General features: G+C 31.3%; 1 protein-coding gene across 1 annotated transcript in view; it reads right to left on the bottom strand.

Annotated features, from left to right (window-relative positions):
• Positions 1 to 257: 257 nt before the first annotated feature.
• Positions 258 to 16,427, bottom strand: part of LOC139513768 (calcitonin receptor-like) — a 37,918-nt gene continuing 21,748 nt past the window's right edge. The window contains exons 5-13 of the mRNA XM_071302561.1: positions 12,346 to 12,437; positions 8,782 to 8,935; positions 7,990 to 8,140; positions 6,568 to 6,628; positions 5,155 to 5,221; positions 4,507 to 4,589; positions 3,983 to 4,118; positions 2,047 to 2,088; positions 258 to 819 (exon numbers count right to left, since the gene is read on the bottom strand). Coding sequence (XP_071158662.1) covers positions 607 to 819; positions 2,047 to 2,088; positions 3,983 to 4,118; positions 4,507 to 4,589; positions 5,155 to 5,221; positions 6,568 to 6,628; positions 7,990 to 8,140; positions 8,782 to 8,935; positions 12,346 to 12,437 — 999 coding nt within the window. The 3' untranslated portion in view covers positions 258 to 606. The remainder of the gene's footprint in view (positions 820 to 2,046; positions 2,089 to 3,982; positions 4,119 to 4,506; positions 4,590 to 5,154; positions 5,222 to 6,567; positions 6,629 to 7,989; positions 8,141 to 8,781; positions 8,936 to 12,345; positions 12,438 to 16,427) is intronic.

Here is a 16,427-nt window from a genome sequence, read left to right as displayed (position 1 = left end):
GCAATAGGTTTATTGTGTATAATTCGGAGTTTAGTATGACGTCCATTATCACTGTACTAGTATACATATTTTTAAGGGGTCAGCTGAAGGACGCCTCCGGATGCGGGAGTCTCTCGCTACATTAAAGACCCATTGGTGGCATTCGGTTGTTGTCTGCTCTATGGATGTTGCCGCTTTGACACATTCCCCATTTCCATTATCAATTTCATCGTAGTATTGATACCCACCAAGGTAGTAAACATTAAAAAAAAGAGAATAAAAAAACGATAATTTAATACAGTTACGTACACTGATAAATTAAATGTATAATATGTATACAAAAACCATGTAAAACAAGATGAATAACATGAAGTTCAAAAATAGTTTTTCGTACTGGGAAGACCTTATAGAAAAGGTACATATACTTATAACTTATATCCAATACTTATACTTAGTTAAACATTTCTGAATAAACCAGAACGTTGTATTTGTTGAGTTTTAATATATTTTACAACTACAACTATTATGTCTGTTTACCACGAAAAACATTTTTTTCCTGGTGATTTGTAGTTTGAACAATCTTGGTGATATCATTGTTTTACCACTGACAACAAAGCAGATTAGTAATCAAACATCTACAACTGAGTTATCAGACCTTTTGTGATCACCATTGACTATACTTGTTCTCTCTTCGTCTTTCCTTGAAATCTTTGGAGATTTGAACTCTATGTCAGAGCGAAGTGACATGGTTTGATTCAGTGTTAATGTCATTCTTCTATTACGTGAGGTAAAACGTTCACTGACTTGACGACGCCATGTTCTGCGCAATTTCCCATTTACCTTAAGTGAAAGATTACAATTATATGACGTATTCAAACAATAAAAATTAAAGTTATTAGCGTAATAGGTTTCATGCAGTCATGATATATCTTAAACAAATAACCCCTAGACGTCATCTAGTTTTATTGGGAATTTTTGTGACACGTAATTTCCTGAATATCTATTATTTTATTTATTTGTTAATAGATACTGTTTTACTCATCATATAATTAGAAAACATTCCAAACCATAAAAATATTTCACTAAAAATAAAAAACGATCAACGTAATACCGACAAAATCCACGGCCACATAAATAACACACTCTGGGAGATCCTTTCTAGCGATCCTCAAAGAATATTGTTGGTTTCCATTTAAGTCTTATAAACCTTGAGTATTGATAGATCTGTCAAACAAATTTCGAATATCGTCCTCTCATTAATCACATATTTCGTATTTTGTTATTTGATCTTTACCTATATATTCTCTAGTTAGTGGACCAAACTGTGTATGGTCAATGATTGTGAACTATATTTATTGAGGACAGTATATCGTAAAACTTTGCAATTAACATTAAATCCTCATTCACTGTCTAACACATATGGTTAAGTACTTGATTTCGAAGCAAATTATCTGTTTTTGCTTAGTTGCGCCAGCAGTTTCTAATTTTTTTGCGGTATACTTGTATGTTATCATCTGAGAACTTTTTGTTTTAGAAAGCACTGTCTACATACCCGGCCTAAATGAAATATATCACAGTTTTGACTACCTCTGTCTTCATTATGGATATTGCTATTTTTATAGTAAATATTGTATAGATCACTTAACTGTTATTTCTGTCCCTTGGTTACAATTTACTTTTTTTGTGTATTTCTTTTATTTACCACCAGTTTAATTTTTAAATAAATAATTTTGTTATAATTTTTTCTATTGAAGTCTTTAATTATAACATTGTCATTCAGTGTGCATTAAATAGTAATACAAATGTCTTCTAGTGGACTATTGTAAACACAATTATATGTAAAATCAGGGAAATATTGTTTAGCTGACAATGAAACAACCAAATATTAGGTATGTAACATTTTCTGTTCTTTACACGGACTTCAACAATGAACAATATTCATACTGAGACTAAATACACTTAGTACCTATCTCAGAGGTTTTGCAGCTTCTGATCCTAACTTTAACTAGTAATTATATTATGTCTTAAAAATCTCAAAAATCAATCAGTTTTCTGTAAAGTACTCACTTCATTGTTTAAAAAGCAAAATATCAGTGCGACGAAAAAACCCTGAAAAGAAGATAAGATAAATCTTTGTAAAAATCAAAACAAAAAAATGCTATAGTATTCATCTGTTTGAAATTATTCTCACGATATTATTAGTATAAATGTTAGATCACTGATTTCAAAACAAATTCAATGACGATTTTATGAATAACTTTCTATATGTTTTTTAATAACAGTCATATTTTTGTTACTGCTTAATATTAATATGTGCACAGTCGGTTTTAAAATATTAACTTACTGTGCACCTATAGAGGATTGTGTTGATACTTAATGATGCCGAATGCATAAATGATTTGACCAGCTTGTCATAGCTCATGTTCCATTCCTATGTAGCATAATTCCTGCGTATTGAAATTATATCTCCCATTTGGTACCATATTCTAGGGCGTGCAATTCCTTTTATGATTTCCTTGATAGAGGGTTTATGCTAACAAGGAATTTTTTAAACAATGGATAACTACGGCAATGTTTAAAATTGAAAACGGCTTCCCTGGATTTATCTTGATTAGGAATTCTCAAAGTTGATATTTGAAACCAATGATGTATAAGAATCGAAATATTGTTTTAGCTTTATGACCAAAGAGGACCGAATATAATAGCCAAATCCAACTAAGGTCAACTTTGCCCGATTGAGTTGAAATCTAAGCTTAGGAATAATTTGTTAATTTATAAACGAAAAATTTCAAAAGAGTGGAGATAAATCATGTCAGTACTGACGTACTGACTACTGGACTGATGGTACCCTCGAGGACTGATAGTCCACTAGTAGCAACATTGAACTAGTGCTGTCGAAATAAAAAAAAAAAATCTATAAATTTCAGGTTTAATCCACCATTTTTTACATAAAGAAATGCCAGCTGTACAAAACAGGAATATGACAGTTGTTTTGCATTTGTCTAATGCGTTTGAGCTTTTGGTTTTGGTATGTGTTAAGGGACTTTCCTCTTTGAATTTTACTCGGAGTTCAGTATTTTTGTGATTTTACTTTTTTCTTTCGTTCATTTGTTGAAACCACAACCACGTTCTGTTATTCTCGAATGCTACGTCATTTAATTAGACTTATCACCGACATTATACTTATAAGTGCACCATCTGTCTACCTGTCTGGAGCATCCGATGCAAGAGTTCGTGTAGCAGTATTCCGTGTTTTATGTTGTGTTTGTAGACTGTTGTGTGTCAGCTGATTCCTTTTTTCGTTTTTTTTAAATGATGCCGTCAGTTTGTCGAATACATGTTTTCATTTCCCGCCTCTCATTGAACAATACATAAAAGAAAGAAAACACATTGTGCAAAGTACTTTAGTTTTCCTTCCGGACATACAAACGGATGCCTTCAAATCATTATGATTTTAATTTTCCATTCCTGTTAATTACATATTTTTTAAATAATACTTTCCTTTCATTTGTGCTCAAATATACGTACTTTATAAACATGTAAAAGTTCCAGACTACTACAGAAACCTACTCTAACATACTATTGAGAAAAAACCGACTATAACCGGCACCACTAAAGTTTTGACTGTGTCAAATATTATGTATAATAAAATATCTCAGTTGCGACATATTTTCGCAGTCGAATTTAACTTAATAACATACAAAAATAAAATCTAATCTCTTAATTAACAGGTTGAGTCTTATTCCTGATCGAATTGTTTTTTTAATAAGGTCGAATTCAGATTAAAGGTAGTAAAAAGTGCGACACCACAACCTTGTCAACGCATATAATATCGTTTTGTTTTAAGTGTTCATGTAATTCCCTCAGGTTTTGCTTTTACCTTCCCAAATTAATAAGACATCGGTAAACTACTGCTGTTATAACTTTAAAGCTAAATATACATTTGAATGATATAAATAACATACGAAATTTTAAATAGTCATACGAAACCGTAAAAGCATACCTGCAAATTATCAATGCAAATGGTAAATCGTTCATATTCCATACCGCCAGTTTTTGAAATTGGAATCCGGTATATTGTTACGAACAAATGAACCCCAAATAATGGTATTAGAACAAACGTCGCTTTAACTGCTCGTCTGAAAAGGAAATGCACAAAAACATATATAAAGATAAGGATTTGTTTTTAATGCAGAAAAATAGAAGAGATGATTCTGTTATCATGAATTTGACTTTCGAACTTAAGTTTAAACATTGAACGCGTCCCAAAAAACCTAAAACAATAAACTGCATCAATATTTAACACAATTGTAATGAAACCATTGAACATGGTCGGCTTAAAAATGTCGATACGACTTTTTTTGCAGAGTTATTTTTCTCATAACAATGTATGTTACTGTTCTATAAATCTGAATTCTTTTATGTTATGAAACTTAATAACGAAACTATATTACTAATCTCAAACCTACACAAGGTATCCAACAGGCATAGACAAGTATATCTTAAGTAAAAACGAACAATAGTTACCTGAAATTACTTGGTTCGTTAGGGTGAGATTGCATTTGTGTCAATAATATACGAACTATGTTACATAGGAATAGTAAATTGGCCTACAATAAACACAATAATTTAATTTGTCTGCCAATAATAAACAATAAATCAATATACTTTTTTTCTAGTAATCATAGAAGTTGTGGCATATTTACACAAGCGAAAGTAGATTCAACGTGCAAGTGTTCATAGTTTAGAAATAGGCGGAAGATTTAAAAATGTAGCCATAGCGTTGTCAGTTGATTTTCGATCTATGAGTTTGACTGACTCTCTGGTATTTTTCGCTCCTCTTTGAGTGTCACTGATGAGTCTGATGTAGACGAAACGCGGGTCTATCGTACTAAATTATAATCCTGGTACCTTTGATAACTAATTAAAATGGAAACTGAGAAGGCTATCGTAAAAAAAAACCCCGAAGACGACAAATAGTGAATCAAGTCTACAAAATATTTCATCAAAATGTGGTGTACAGAATTTCAATGTGTAAATGTCATGAAAAGTCATTCAAAATCTATCTTCATTTCATTATGTTGACAAATTTCATATGCTATCGACGCAGTGAAGTTTATTCTCAAAAAATATTGTATAGTTTTTGAATTACCACTAATAAATAATTAAACCTACCACAATGAAAACAAGATTTGGTGTATACATTATCCATTCTGTATACTGAAAATATATCGTCCAGCAACTGAAATAAGATATCACATATAAGATTTTTCAAAAACATAATTTCAAAACAGAGGTGAGTAATAAGACAATAACAATCAAAACCAATGAGTAAACAAAGACTAAAAAAACCAAAGGAAATTTACACCAACAGTTATAAATAATAAATAAGAAACAACACGAACTCCACTAAAAACCGGGAGTGAAATCAGGTGCTCCGGAAGGGTAAGCATTTCCTGCACCGTATACGGCACCCGTCGTGTTATTTCTTTTTGCAGTTCGGTAATGATGGAAGGTTATTATGACTGAAGAAGAATATCAGATATGATTTCTGACACACGTTTGTCATAATGGCCAATCAGCTCATGATGGCAACCGTAAAATTTCTTGAGTGATGACCTTAATTTGATTGATTCATAGCCCTGTCTTAGCAACTTTTGAGAAAGCAGTATTCCTCGTTCAACAAAATCAACGTAATTTGAGCTAGTAATAATCAGATAAATATCCCTTTTAAAATCTAAATTACATTGAATGAATTGAATACAAGCTTTGGTGCCTACTGTTCAGTGGTTGTTTTTGGTTCAATATTTGGTTTCGAAAACCACTGACAAGAAAAGTTCTGTTTCCAAATTTTGCATAAAAGCATGAACTGACATGAAGCATAATTTTGGTCTTAAACCAAATATTCAAAAGGTCAATTTTAACTTCGAGGTGTTTTAATCATTCAATACAGTAATGCAGTATGGATGCTAATGAGAGAACTGGAGACCAAATGGAGACCAAATGATATAAATTTTAACAGCTTTAGAACAAAAGGTCACTATGACACCATCAATGACATATCATAGAAAACAAAATGTCACGTGATGACAAAACTAGAAAAATGATTCAACGGTAAAACCGACAGCCTGGTTTATGTCGTATGTAAACGAAACGCGCGTCTGGCGTATTTAATTATAAGCCTGATACCTTTGATAACTAATATGTACTAAACAACAAGCAAAAAACAAATTGATTAACAGCACCAAAACGACAACTACCTGAGGCAGATACATACAGAATATGGCGTGGTTAAACAAGTTTTCGGACGCCAAATCTCCTGCTCATCCATTACAGTGGTACAATAACACTTAATTATAACAAAGTTTAAACATCAACTGAATATGGGATGACACAAAGCACAAAAACATTATTAGAAAGGTAACGGAGAAACAATGTACACAACGTCACCTGTAGCTGGAATAAATAAATCAAAACAAAGGTACTAGTATTGCAATTACAAGATTGAAACACAATTTCTTGCATGAACTGAAATACGTGAAATAAAAAATGACAAAAATTTAACCAATCATTGGTAATCGTACTTACCTTTCATCTGAGTATATAACTCGTACTAATGAGTACAATGAGGCAGACAATAGGGGGATTCCTGAAAAGTCAAACTGTTAAGTATACATATGTTACAGGTTAATAAATCAAAACATAATAAAATAAAACACTATAGAATCGATTAAGTCAGCTTCCGGACGAACCTTATCTTAATATTTCATTTTTATTTTATTCCTCTCAGGGAAAGATATCATTTATAATGGTGAAACAGTATATTTTTATACCAGACAAACATCAATAATAAGAGACATGTGTATCCATCATGGGAAGAAAACCTTTGGTTTGGGAATCATAGCATTTTAATACTAGACTTCAATAACAATAGAAGATATGCTTGAATGCTGTAAAATGTTTTATTTTCCACAAAAAAAAACCCGTCTACAAATATTAACACCCACTATAAAATTTGAAAGTAAATACCGTCTTAAGTAGTGTAACGAGATTATTTTGAACGAATTATAATGATGATATTACGAAGTAATGAAAGCTAGCTCTTTATGAATATAAGAAGATGTGGTATAGTGCCAAAGATACAACTTTACATCCAAGTCACAATTTGTAAAAGTAAACCGTTATAGATCAAAATACGATCTTCAACACAGAGCAGTGGCTCACACCGAACAGCAAGCTATAGAGGGCGCCCAAATCTAGTGTAAAACCAATCAAACGGTAATTTTTGTTTCAAAATTATCGTTATTTACCGCATAAAGGTAATTCGAGAAACAAAATGTACACACAGAAACCATGCTATTTGGTTTTTATGACTAACCCGCTATGATCGAGTGTTTACCTCCATTGAGTAAAATATAGCATACAGCACATTTCAAAATACACAATCTAAGTCGATAAAGCTAAAAGCTGACGATATGCACAGTTTTTAAAGTATCTCTTATCTTTTATTTCATTAGTCAACATAATCGAAAGATATAAGAGGGACAGTCGAATTCATATATCGAAAATAAACTGACAACGCAATGACTAAAAATGAAAAGATAAACAGACAAAAAAAGTACACAAGACACAACATAGAAGACCAAAGACTAAATAACACGAACCCCACCAAAAACTTGGGGTGATCTCAGGTGTTTCGGACGTGTTAGTAGATCCTGGTCCACACACAGCACCCGTCGTGTTGCTCATGTTATTACTAAACCGGTAAATAGGCTAATTCGGTAGGTCATATTCATGAAAAGGGAAGGGGATTGTAGTAACGACAGAAGGAACATATCCAATATCATTAAACATTTACTTGTTCGGCTTTTAGGAAATACAAACTCAACTACCGGAGATATTAAGGTTTACTATTTCTTTTTATAAAATGACGGTTTTGGCCGTTCATGTTTATGTAATTAGAAAGATATCATTTAAAAGCAAAACTGAATATATTATATAAATACATACCCCAACCAAACACAGATATACATATTAGGGATCTAGGTGGTGAAAAAGCGTTGCTAAGTAACTGATGGAGGTAAAATCCTTCACAAAACATCCAAGAATATGTACTACATTTCATAAACATTTTACAAAATGACAAAACCTTACACCAATGCTAAAAGTAAAATAAAATAAAGTTATATATTATCTCAATGTGACTTAAACATTCTAAACTTCAGAAGGAATTAAATATACCGTACCATAGCTATGTAGTAAAAATAGTTTAAATTATATTTTTGAATTAAGAAACCGAAAAAGCGAATAATATGAAAATTTGTACATTAACACCAAAAATATGCGTAGAATTGCTATCTAAACGGAAAAAAGAAGATATTGATTAATTGTTGGTGTTAAAAACCATTTTGAGCGTTTGCACATATTATTGCTGCCAGTTATTTATTGACACAATACGCCGCCAAAAACACAGAAACAACCACTTACAAATGGTGAAAAAACAAGTCATAGAGGATCGTGGTCTAACGAATCTGCAATATATGAGCTTTATCTAAAAAGATTTAAAAATGGAATCTGTAAAAAATACAAGTTTACTACGGTTTCAAATCCCTCAAAATATAATAAGCTATGTTTTAATTCGTAATGGTGTTTAATTGAGTTGGTTCTGAATCATTTCTGGCTTTTAATAGTCGGCATTGAGTGTTTCTGATAAATGAAAACCAAGAAAAGCGCTTCGTACGCATGACATTTATATATTGTTGTTTTCATTGTTTTTGCGAAATAATTTCACTGCACACTTACCGTGTTTTGAGCTAAAGTCGTTGTATAAACGGAATCATTTGAGAGTTTATCATATGTAACAAGCACACCCCACAGTACTGATGCTATCTCTTTCAATAATAATGCCAGGAAAAAGTGAATATGCAGTCGTATTCTACATTGCTTTCTTAAAGAACTGGAAATAAATAGACATTCAAGAGATAAATCTTATTATAAGTCTTCCTTACAAAAAAAAAAAGAAGACAATCAGCAGTTTACAAACCAGTTGATTACGGTTTTAGTAGACTTCATTGAATTATCATTTAGACCCCGTTTACACTGGATACGAAATTGAATCTATCTTTATTTGAATCGATCTTATTTAATCCCGTGCGTTTACACTACAACATAAAAAGAACCGGTCTGACCTTTATTTTCATATATAAATATAGCATTCACGTGGAAAAGGATCGATCGCGATCGATCTAAGCGTTTACACTTAAAAAAAGATCGATTCAAATAAGATTGATCTTTTAAAAACCGCCTCTAGAGGTAGACTTTTTAAGTCCGATTGAAGATTGATCTTATTCGTTTACACTAGACCAAAGATCGATTTTTTTGTCAGTGTAAACGGGGTCTTATTTATTTCATACGTTTTATATAGTTGAACTAGAATTTATTAGTTCTCGATACTCTTACATGAAATCTCAATCATCGGAGTATTAAAAAAGAAACACGCACAATAACCACAGATTCTAAAGAAAATACCCAAACATTAACCTTTCTTGTATCGGTCAACATACCACACACACAAAATAATATACTGCGGTTTAGACGCTTGCCTGCATTTTATGAATTCTAGCTCACTTTCGTAATACAAGCAGCACAAATAATATAAGACAGCAACAGTTAAAAATGCATTTATTCACATACAAATTTCTCTTATGCTTATCAGGACCCGACGAATATATTGTTGAAATAATGTGTTGTTCATAAGCAAATTAAAATTTAAATTAGAGGAAATCTTAGCACTTTTACAGGAATAGTAAAGTCATTATTAAATTTAGTAAGTTGTTCCACAGAGAACAGATTATGAACAATCCTCAATTTGTTATGATAGGCACGTTTTCCTTTCTATTTATCTTTATAAAGTGTATTATTTACTGTAATAAGATTTATAAAGGAATCATTATGACACGTTTTTGTGTCAGATGGACGTATTGTTGTTTATCCATATTGGTAATTACATTATTCTGAATATTGTATGTTGATCTAGTACAGAACTTTCATATAAATATATTAACAATTACAGGGAAAGTATGATTCACATCATAATTAAACAAATAGGTCAATAGTATTTGTACAATGAGTCTTTGTTGTCTGTTAAACTGTTTGTCCATTTCGTCTGTTCTTTAAACAATTAACATTATGGCTATAAAGCTGTTGTTTGGGATCACGAAGTTAAAATATTACACTAACATTTATAAAGTTATCTTATTTGTTTTATTTAACATGGTCTATAATTTTTCTTATGCCGTTTGTTTTACAAAACGTGCATGTTTAGACTTACAAGTTCAGTTGCTTACTAGAACATTAATTGGGGATAACACAATATAGATCTGTACTTGTACATTTATCTTTAAGATTTGAAGACAACACAATTCTTTACTTATGTCAGTTTAAATACCAAAGTCATGACAGAAGAAACATGAATTAAAACAGTCAAAAGTAAACACATGAATATCTCCTACAATCTATAAAGCATTCTTTATTTAATAATAGTCTAAAGTCATATTCCATACCACATATAACGCCTCGGAAAAAACAAAATACCAACAAAATATACCGACGAAACAAAAGGATTGTGTCGATTTTATGATAGAGAAATCATGTCTACAGTAAGTTCACGTGCGCAGAAACTATCCACTGCTCGGCCAGTTAAGTTTGGTCCACTTGCCCAATTTTGTATGCTATTTAGGTTAGTCTGTTAATGAAATCTTCGTTCAAACTTATTTATCATTATTATAAAAAGGTGCTCTAAAAATCACATTGCAGAGCACTGCGGAACTTTTAAACAAAAAATGTTCAGGTTTACCTCCCAACGACTTTGAGCGCTTCTGTTTAGTATTTTGTGGACAAAACTCATGTCGTGAATACTTAGTCAGCATCAAAATCATAGATACAAGGATTTGAATTGTACGCCAGACGCATGGTACGTCTACAAAAGACTCACCAGTGACACTCAAGTCAAACAAAGAAAAATAAGAAAAAAAACACACACCAAACTACTCAACTCCGAAGAAAATGTAGAAAATGGTGGATTGAACCTGGTTTTATATCGCTAAATCTTTCACTTGTATGACAATCGCATCAAATTTCACTATATGTACAATGATGCGTGAACAAAATAGACATAATAGGTAAAATTGTCAAAATAGGGGTACATCAGTCATCACTGTGTCACAATCATCTCAATTAGGACAAAACAATCAAATATTAAAGAGTTAACAAAGGTACCAGGGTTATGATTTAGTACGCCATATGCGCGTTTCGATTACATAAGACTCATCAGTGACGCTCATGTCAAAATAGTTATAAAGCCAAACATGTACAAAGTTGAAGAGCATTGAGGATCCAAAATTGCTAAAAGTTGTGCCAAATACGGCTACGATAATTAATACCTGGGACAAGAAAGTCCTTAGTGTTTCGAAAAATTCAATAGTTTTGTACACCGGAAATTTATAAAATGACCACATAATTGATATTCATGTCAACACCGAAGTGTTGACTACTGGGCTGGTGATAACCTCGGGGATGAAACGTTCACCAGCAGTGGCATTGACCCAGTGGTGTTGATAGCAAAGAATCACAAAAAGCATCTATCAAATTTAACAACCACATTCATTACTTACTTTATATATGTATTTTAAATCAACCAATAAAGGATTAAAATATTTGAAGTCCTGTGACTGCATTCACATCAACTGTAGTGTAGAGTCGCGTGTTTTTCACGTCAGAATGTAAATATCACACAGGAAGAAATTGAGAGGGTTAATTACAGTTGAGGTTGAAATGTATCGAGAAACAAATTTCCGAGAGATATTACCAAATTGAACTAAGGTAATTGATTTTTAGTGAGGAACATTCTAGGTATTTGGGAAAACGGCAAACTTTTATAACATATAATTTATCATTATGACTATCTCAATGATAATTCATGTCAACACCGAAGCCTGATATCGTTGATACGTTTTATTATCATCATTACATAAGGTTTGAAGAAAACTACCGGCACTGTGATAACATAATTATCTGACCTTCAAGGTAAATATTGCTCCCCAATAATGGTAACAAACAATGAGATTAACAAAACTAAAAACATAACAAAAAAGGCTTATAGAATAGAATTAAAATGTGCAAAAAATGTTTAAAATTTATATCACAATCGAACGAATTCAAAGGAGAGGAATTTGTATAAGTGACTTGTCACTTGTTTTCCAATCCATTGTATTGTATTTATGTTCGCATTTATTTATCTGTTTCTGAATAAAATATTGTTTACACTAACGAATTCAAAATCGAAAAACATGACAATATTTTACTTACTTGTATTTCAGAAAAATGATCAAAGCTGGAAACAACAATGAAATGCTTGATGCACTGCATGCAATACCTATATATACTGATGTCTTTAATTCCTGTAAAATATAAATAGGTATATTAGTTTTATCAATGATATAAGTGTATTAGTTTTAGCAATGATATATGTGTATTAGTTTTAGCAATGATATATGTTTTGTGATGTCAAATGTTGTCGCTAATTCATTTTTCTAATTTAGGTATACAACATGTACAACTACTTTTCTTTAAAGACTGCCAAAAAAGATCATAAAAAATTAATTGATCTCGATAGTTGCTGAGATAACATTTATATTTTTAAAGCCACTCACACAAAGAGAAGACAACTGGATTGGTTAAAATCTGAACGAAATGTCCAAGTTTTGATACATAATTTTCAACTTAATTTTATTTACGATAATACAATATATGATGAATTGAGTAATTACGTGAAAAACATATTTCAAAACAAGATGCAAATAAAGTGGGGAATGTGTCATTGGTATAAGCAACATGAACAGTGTCTTCAAAAAAGGTTGTTAGTTATGACGAAGTTGTAATCGTCTCTTTTGGCATATAAATATGTTTCAAATTCAAAAAATCTTTTTTCAACTTCGAGTTTATGATTACTTTTGACAGTTCGAAAGAAGGTTACAGCATTCATGTTAAGCATCTGGGAATACACATTCACCAGATATTCATAACATGTTACAAAACTATTATTTTTTGTTACATGAAGATCATCTTTTTGATAAATCAAAATTCAATAACGTAAAGTCCTAATGGACCAACTCATGCAATATATAATGGATTAAGTTCCTATTAAACAGAAATTAATAACTCTAAATAGCCTTTGCTTCAATTGACTATTACTCTCCTTTGAAATTGTGAATCTCGTCAGTTGGCGCCACTTTATTCTGTCGGATCTGGTGGTTTATTATTTGGTGTAAATATCTAGTAATAGTTGGGTCAATTTGGTGCCTTTTCAACAGACAAGGGGCGCTTAAAGTCCATCAGCGAAAAGTATATGACTTAACACAAAGACTGCAAAATAATACTTTAGTAGTATTTAACAGACTCGAAAGTTTATGAGATAGCGAATTGCAACAATTCAATATCAGTGAATCATTTTTATATCGGTTTTTAAAAAGAAGAAGGATCATAGATTAGCCACGTTTTGTTACCTGTTTGGGTAATGTATCTTCCAATTGAAGATGCGTTTGAAACACATCTCTCAATACATGACTCCTTATTAATTACAACATAAAGATATTTCCATAGATTGCATAAGCAACACATGGATTATATAAATATCTTTGCATACAAAGTTATCCTTTTTACATCCATTGGTTAATCGTTTTGTTTTTGGGGGTATGTTGTCTAAGTTTAAAATCTTTTTTCTGAAAACAGTGATGATATATTTAAAAGTAAAGAATGATATAGCAAAACATGTGATTCAAGCATTCATCATGTTCAATTGAAGGAGAAAATTTGAAATGATGTATTAATTTACGACAAAAATATCCCTACAAGCACTGAACGCCAAAAGGAAACCTACAAAGTAATGGAAACCCATGCAAGGCTTAAGAATTTGCCTTTTTAACAATATTTTATGACACGCCCAGATCGAATTTACAATTTGAAATAATAAGACAGCTAACCACTTAAGTAGAAAAGGAATGGTACAGACTAATGTCAAAACATGTTGCAATATTGATCATGAAAAGATAATGAATTATGGTGTTATTTGGGAATTTAAAAAAACAACATTACTCTTGTTTCAAAGTTCTCTAAACAAAAAGGTGGAAATTTGCCCCCCCCCAAAAAAAAACCCTCCAAAACTGTATTTACCTTAACAATTAGAAGCCTATTCATACCTGCATTCTTAGACATTGTGCTTAATAACTCATTATTTGGTAGGAGACCGTATAATTGGTAATTTGCGTGTCACCATATAATGGCCATTTCAAAAGATTATTAACCTATTATCCGAGTAACGGACTTGTGTCACTAGATTATTTAAATTCATTGTATTATTAACCTATTATCATTACTACAGACAGTTTCTAAGGATCATTAACCTGTTATCTGTGAGAATACAATCAGTTATCACAACAGATAATTATGAAGCTGTCAACTTGATTTTATGTCTACACTGCTCAAATATATTTCAACATATATAAACTGCATTAAAAATCACTACTGTTTTAATAGTGCTGTTTTTTCCTGTAGCATTGTAAGAGCTCGAGGCATTTGAATATAACAGTTGTTTTCTATTCGTTTGATGTTGTTGAGCTTTTAATTTGCTATTGAATGAGTTCGGTATTTTTGTTATTTTACTTTTTTGGGTAAACTGTACCATTGTTTTATATACTTTTGACGGAACCGATTTTGTTAACCAAGTGGAAAATATCGTCTGCGATAAAGACATAGTAAGCCGAATCTAATTTTTAGGGATCAGTATTAATAATCTTTGTACTTTTGAAATACGGCCTACATGTTTTGTTTAGATATGCTTATGGTTTTGGAGCTTCATGGTAAAACATACCAGTGTGAAATATAGTGTCCCTCCGTCGTTTTCTTTATGTTGCTTGAGGTTGCATTTCTGTAAGTATCGATAATGCAATTTCCCATAGGAACTCCTTTATGGCTAAAAACTGTACTACTTTAACAATGACATTATGAAAAAAATTATATGCTAGAATGGAAAGTTTATGCACTACTATTTTTTCCAAAGGTCAAAATATAGGGCTGTGCGGCATATTTTCAACGTTTATTTTCCCCGACATTCCAAGAGTTTAAACTTACACTAACATTCTGTACTGCCCGTACCTAGACTAGGTTTTTCACAGATTTCAATTTGACCGATATTCATATGTTTATTCAACATTCCCAAATTGTGTCTCTACGAGATGTCATATAGATATCATATATTGGAACCAGTTGGTAAACAAAATTAATCACCTATGAATATTATATCTCTCTCCAAAAGAGACGTGGTTTAAGAAACAGCTGTATTTACCTATAAGAACATATCTATATACGTAAATAATTCTCAAGTAGAAAAATGTTTCAAAAGATATCGTTATTGATAATTATATTACAAAATTCATCCAGAGTAAAAACAAATTATTTAATAGCAAAGACGTATGTTATTCGTTTTTCATGTAAAATGATCTCCAACTTCAAACATATTTGTGATTCTTTTGTACCACTTTCAGAACGTAATATCCTAAATTAATTGCATCGTACATCAAACTCGCTTTTTTGCTTAATGAATGTTGTTATAATCATGAATAAAAAAACACCTGCCATCACATTGACAGTGACAAACCTCAATAACACTAACTGATTTTTCCTGGAGGGAAAACGATGTCTGATAATTAAATGAATATAAGTAATATACAATTATACTGGATATTTAAATCAAAATTATTTTCGATAACTATCTTTGAATTCAGAGTATTCTAAAATTTATAAATAGATAGGAATGTGTTTGAAGTGTTTTCATCTTATATATTTTATAAATGTTGTTAAACTTATCATGACAATTGGAAACAGTGTTAGATCTGCCCATTTTGAGTTATGAAAAAGAAAATCAAAAGAACCATAGAAACGTTCAAACCACTAATCCAAAAACAAACAAACAAGGCCATGGCAAAAAAAGAAAAACAAAGATCAACTTCAAACAACTGTTTCATTAACCCAACATAAACATGAGAGATTGAGCAACATGATTTCTCCTCCTGGGCAATGTTCAGCAATCTAGATCATTCGACCAATTAGGCAGCATAAAATATATCTATAGTAACTTGAGTCAACTTTTTCTTATCAACTCTTTCTAGGGCTGTTGAAATGTACAAGGTGAATGGACGTACAAATCATCTGTGTTTATTATTAATAAAGGAAAGTCGACTTAGGAAAGCTATATATTCAAATGCCAATTGTCTACGTGTTCTAAAAATAAATTAAAATGTCATTGATTTGATCAATTCGACTAGTAGTTTTATTACCTCTACTGCTTATAGTCACATATATAAAATTAAAATTGAGAAAGAAAATGGTGAATA

The sequence above is a fragment of the Mytilus edulis genome, chromosome 2 (genome assembly GCF_963676685.1).
Source record: "Mytilus edulis chromosome 2, xbMytEdul2.2, whole genome shotgun sequence".
NCBI lineage: Eukaryota > Metazoa > Mollusca > Bivalvia > Mytilida > Mytilidae > Mytilus > Mytilus edulis.
Note: the sequence above shows the minus strand (reverse complement) of the source record. Positions and strands in the feature narration are given on the sequence as shown.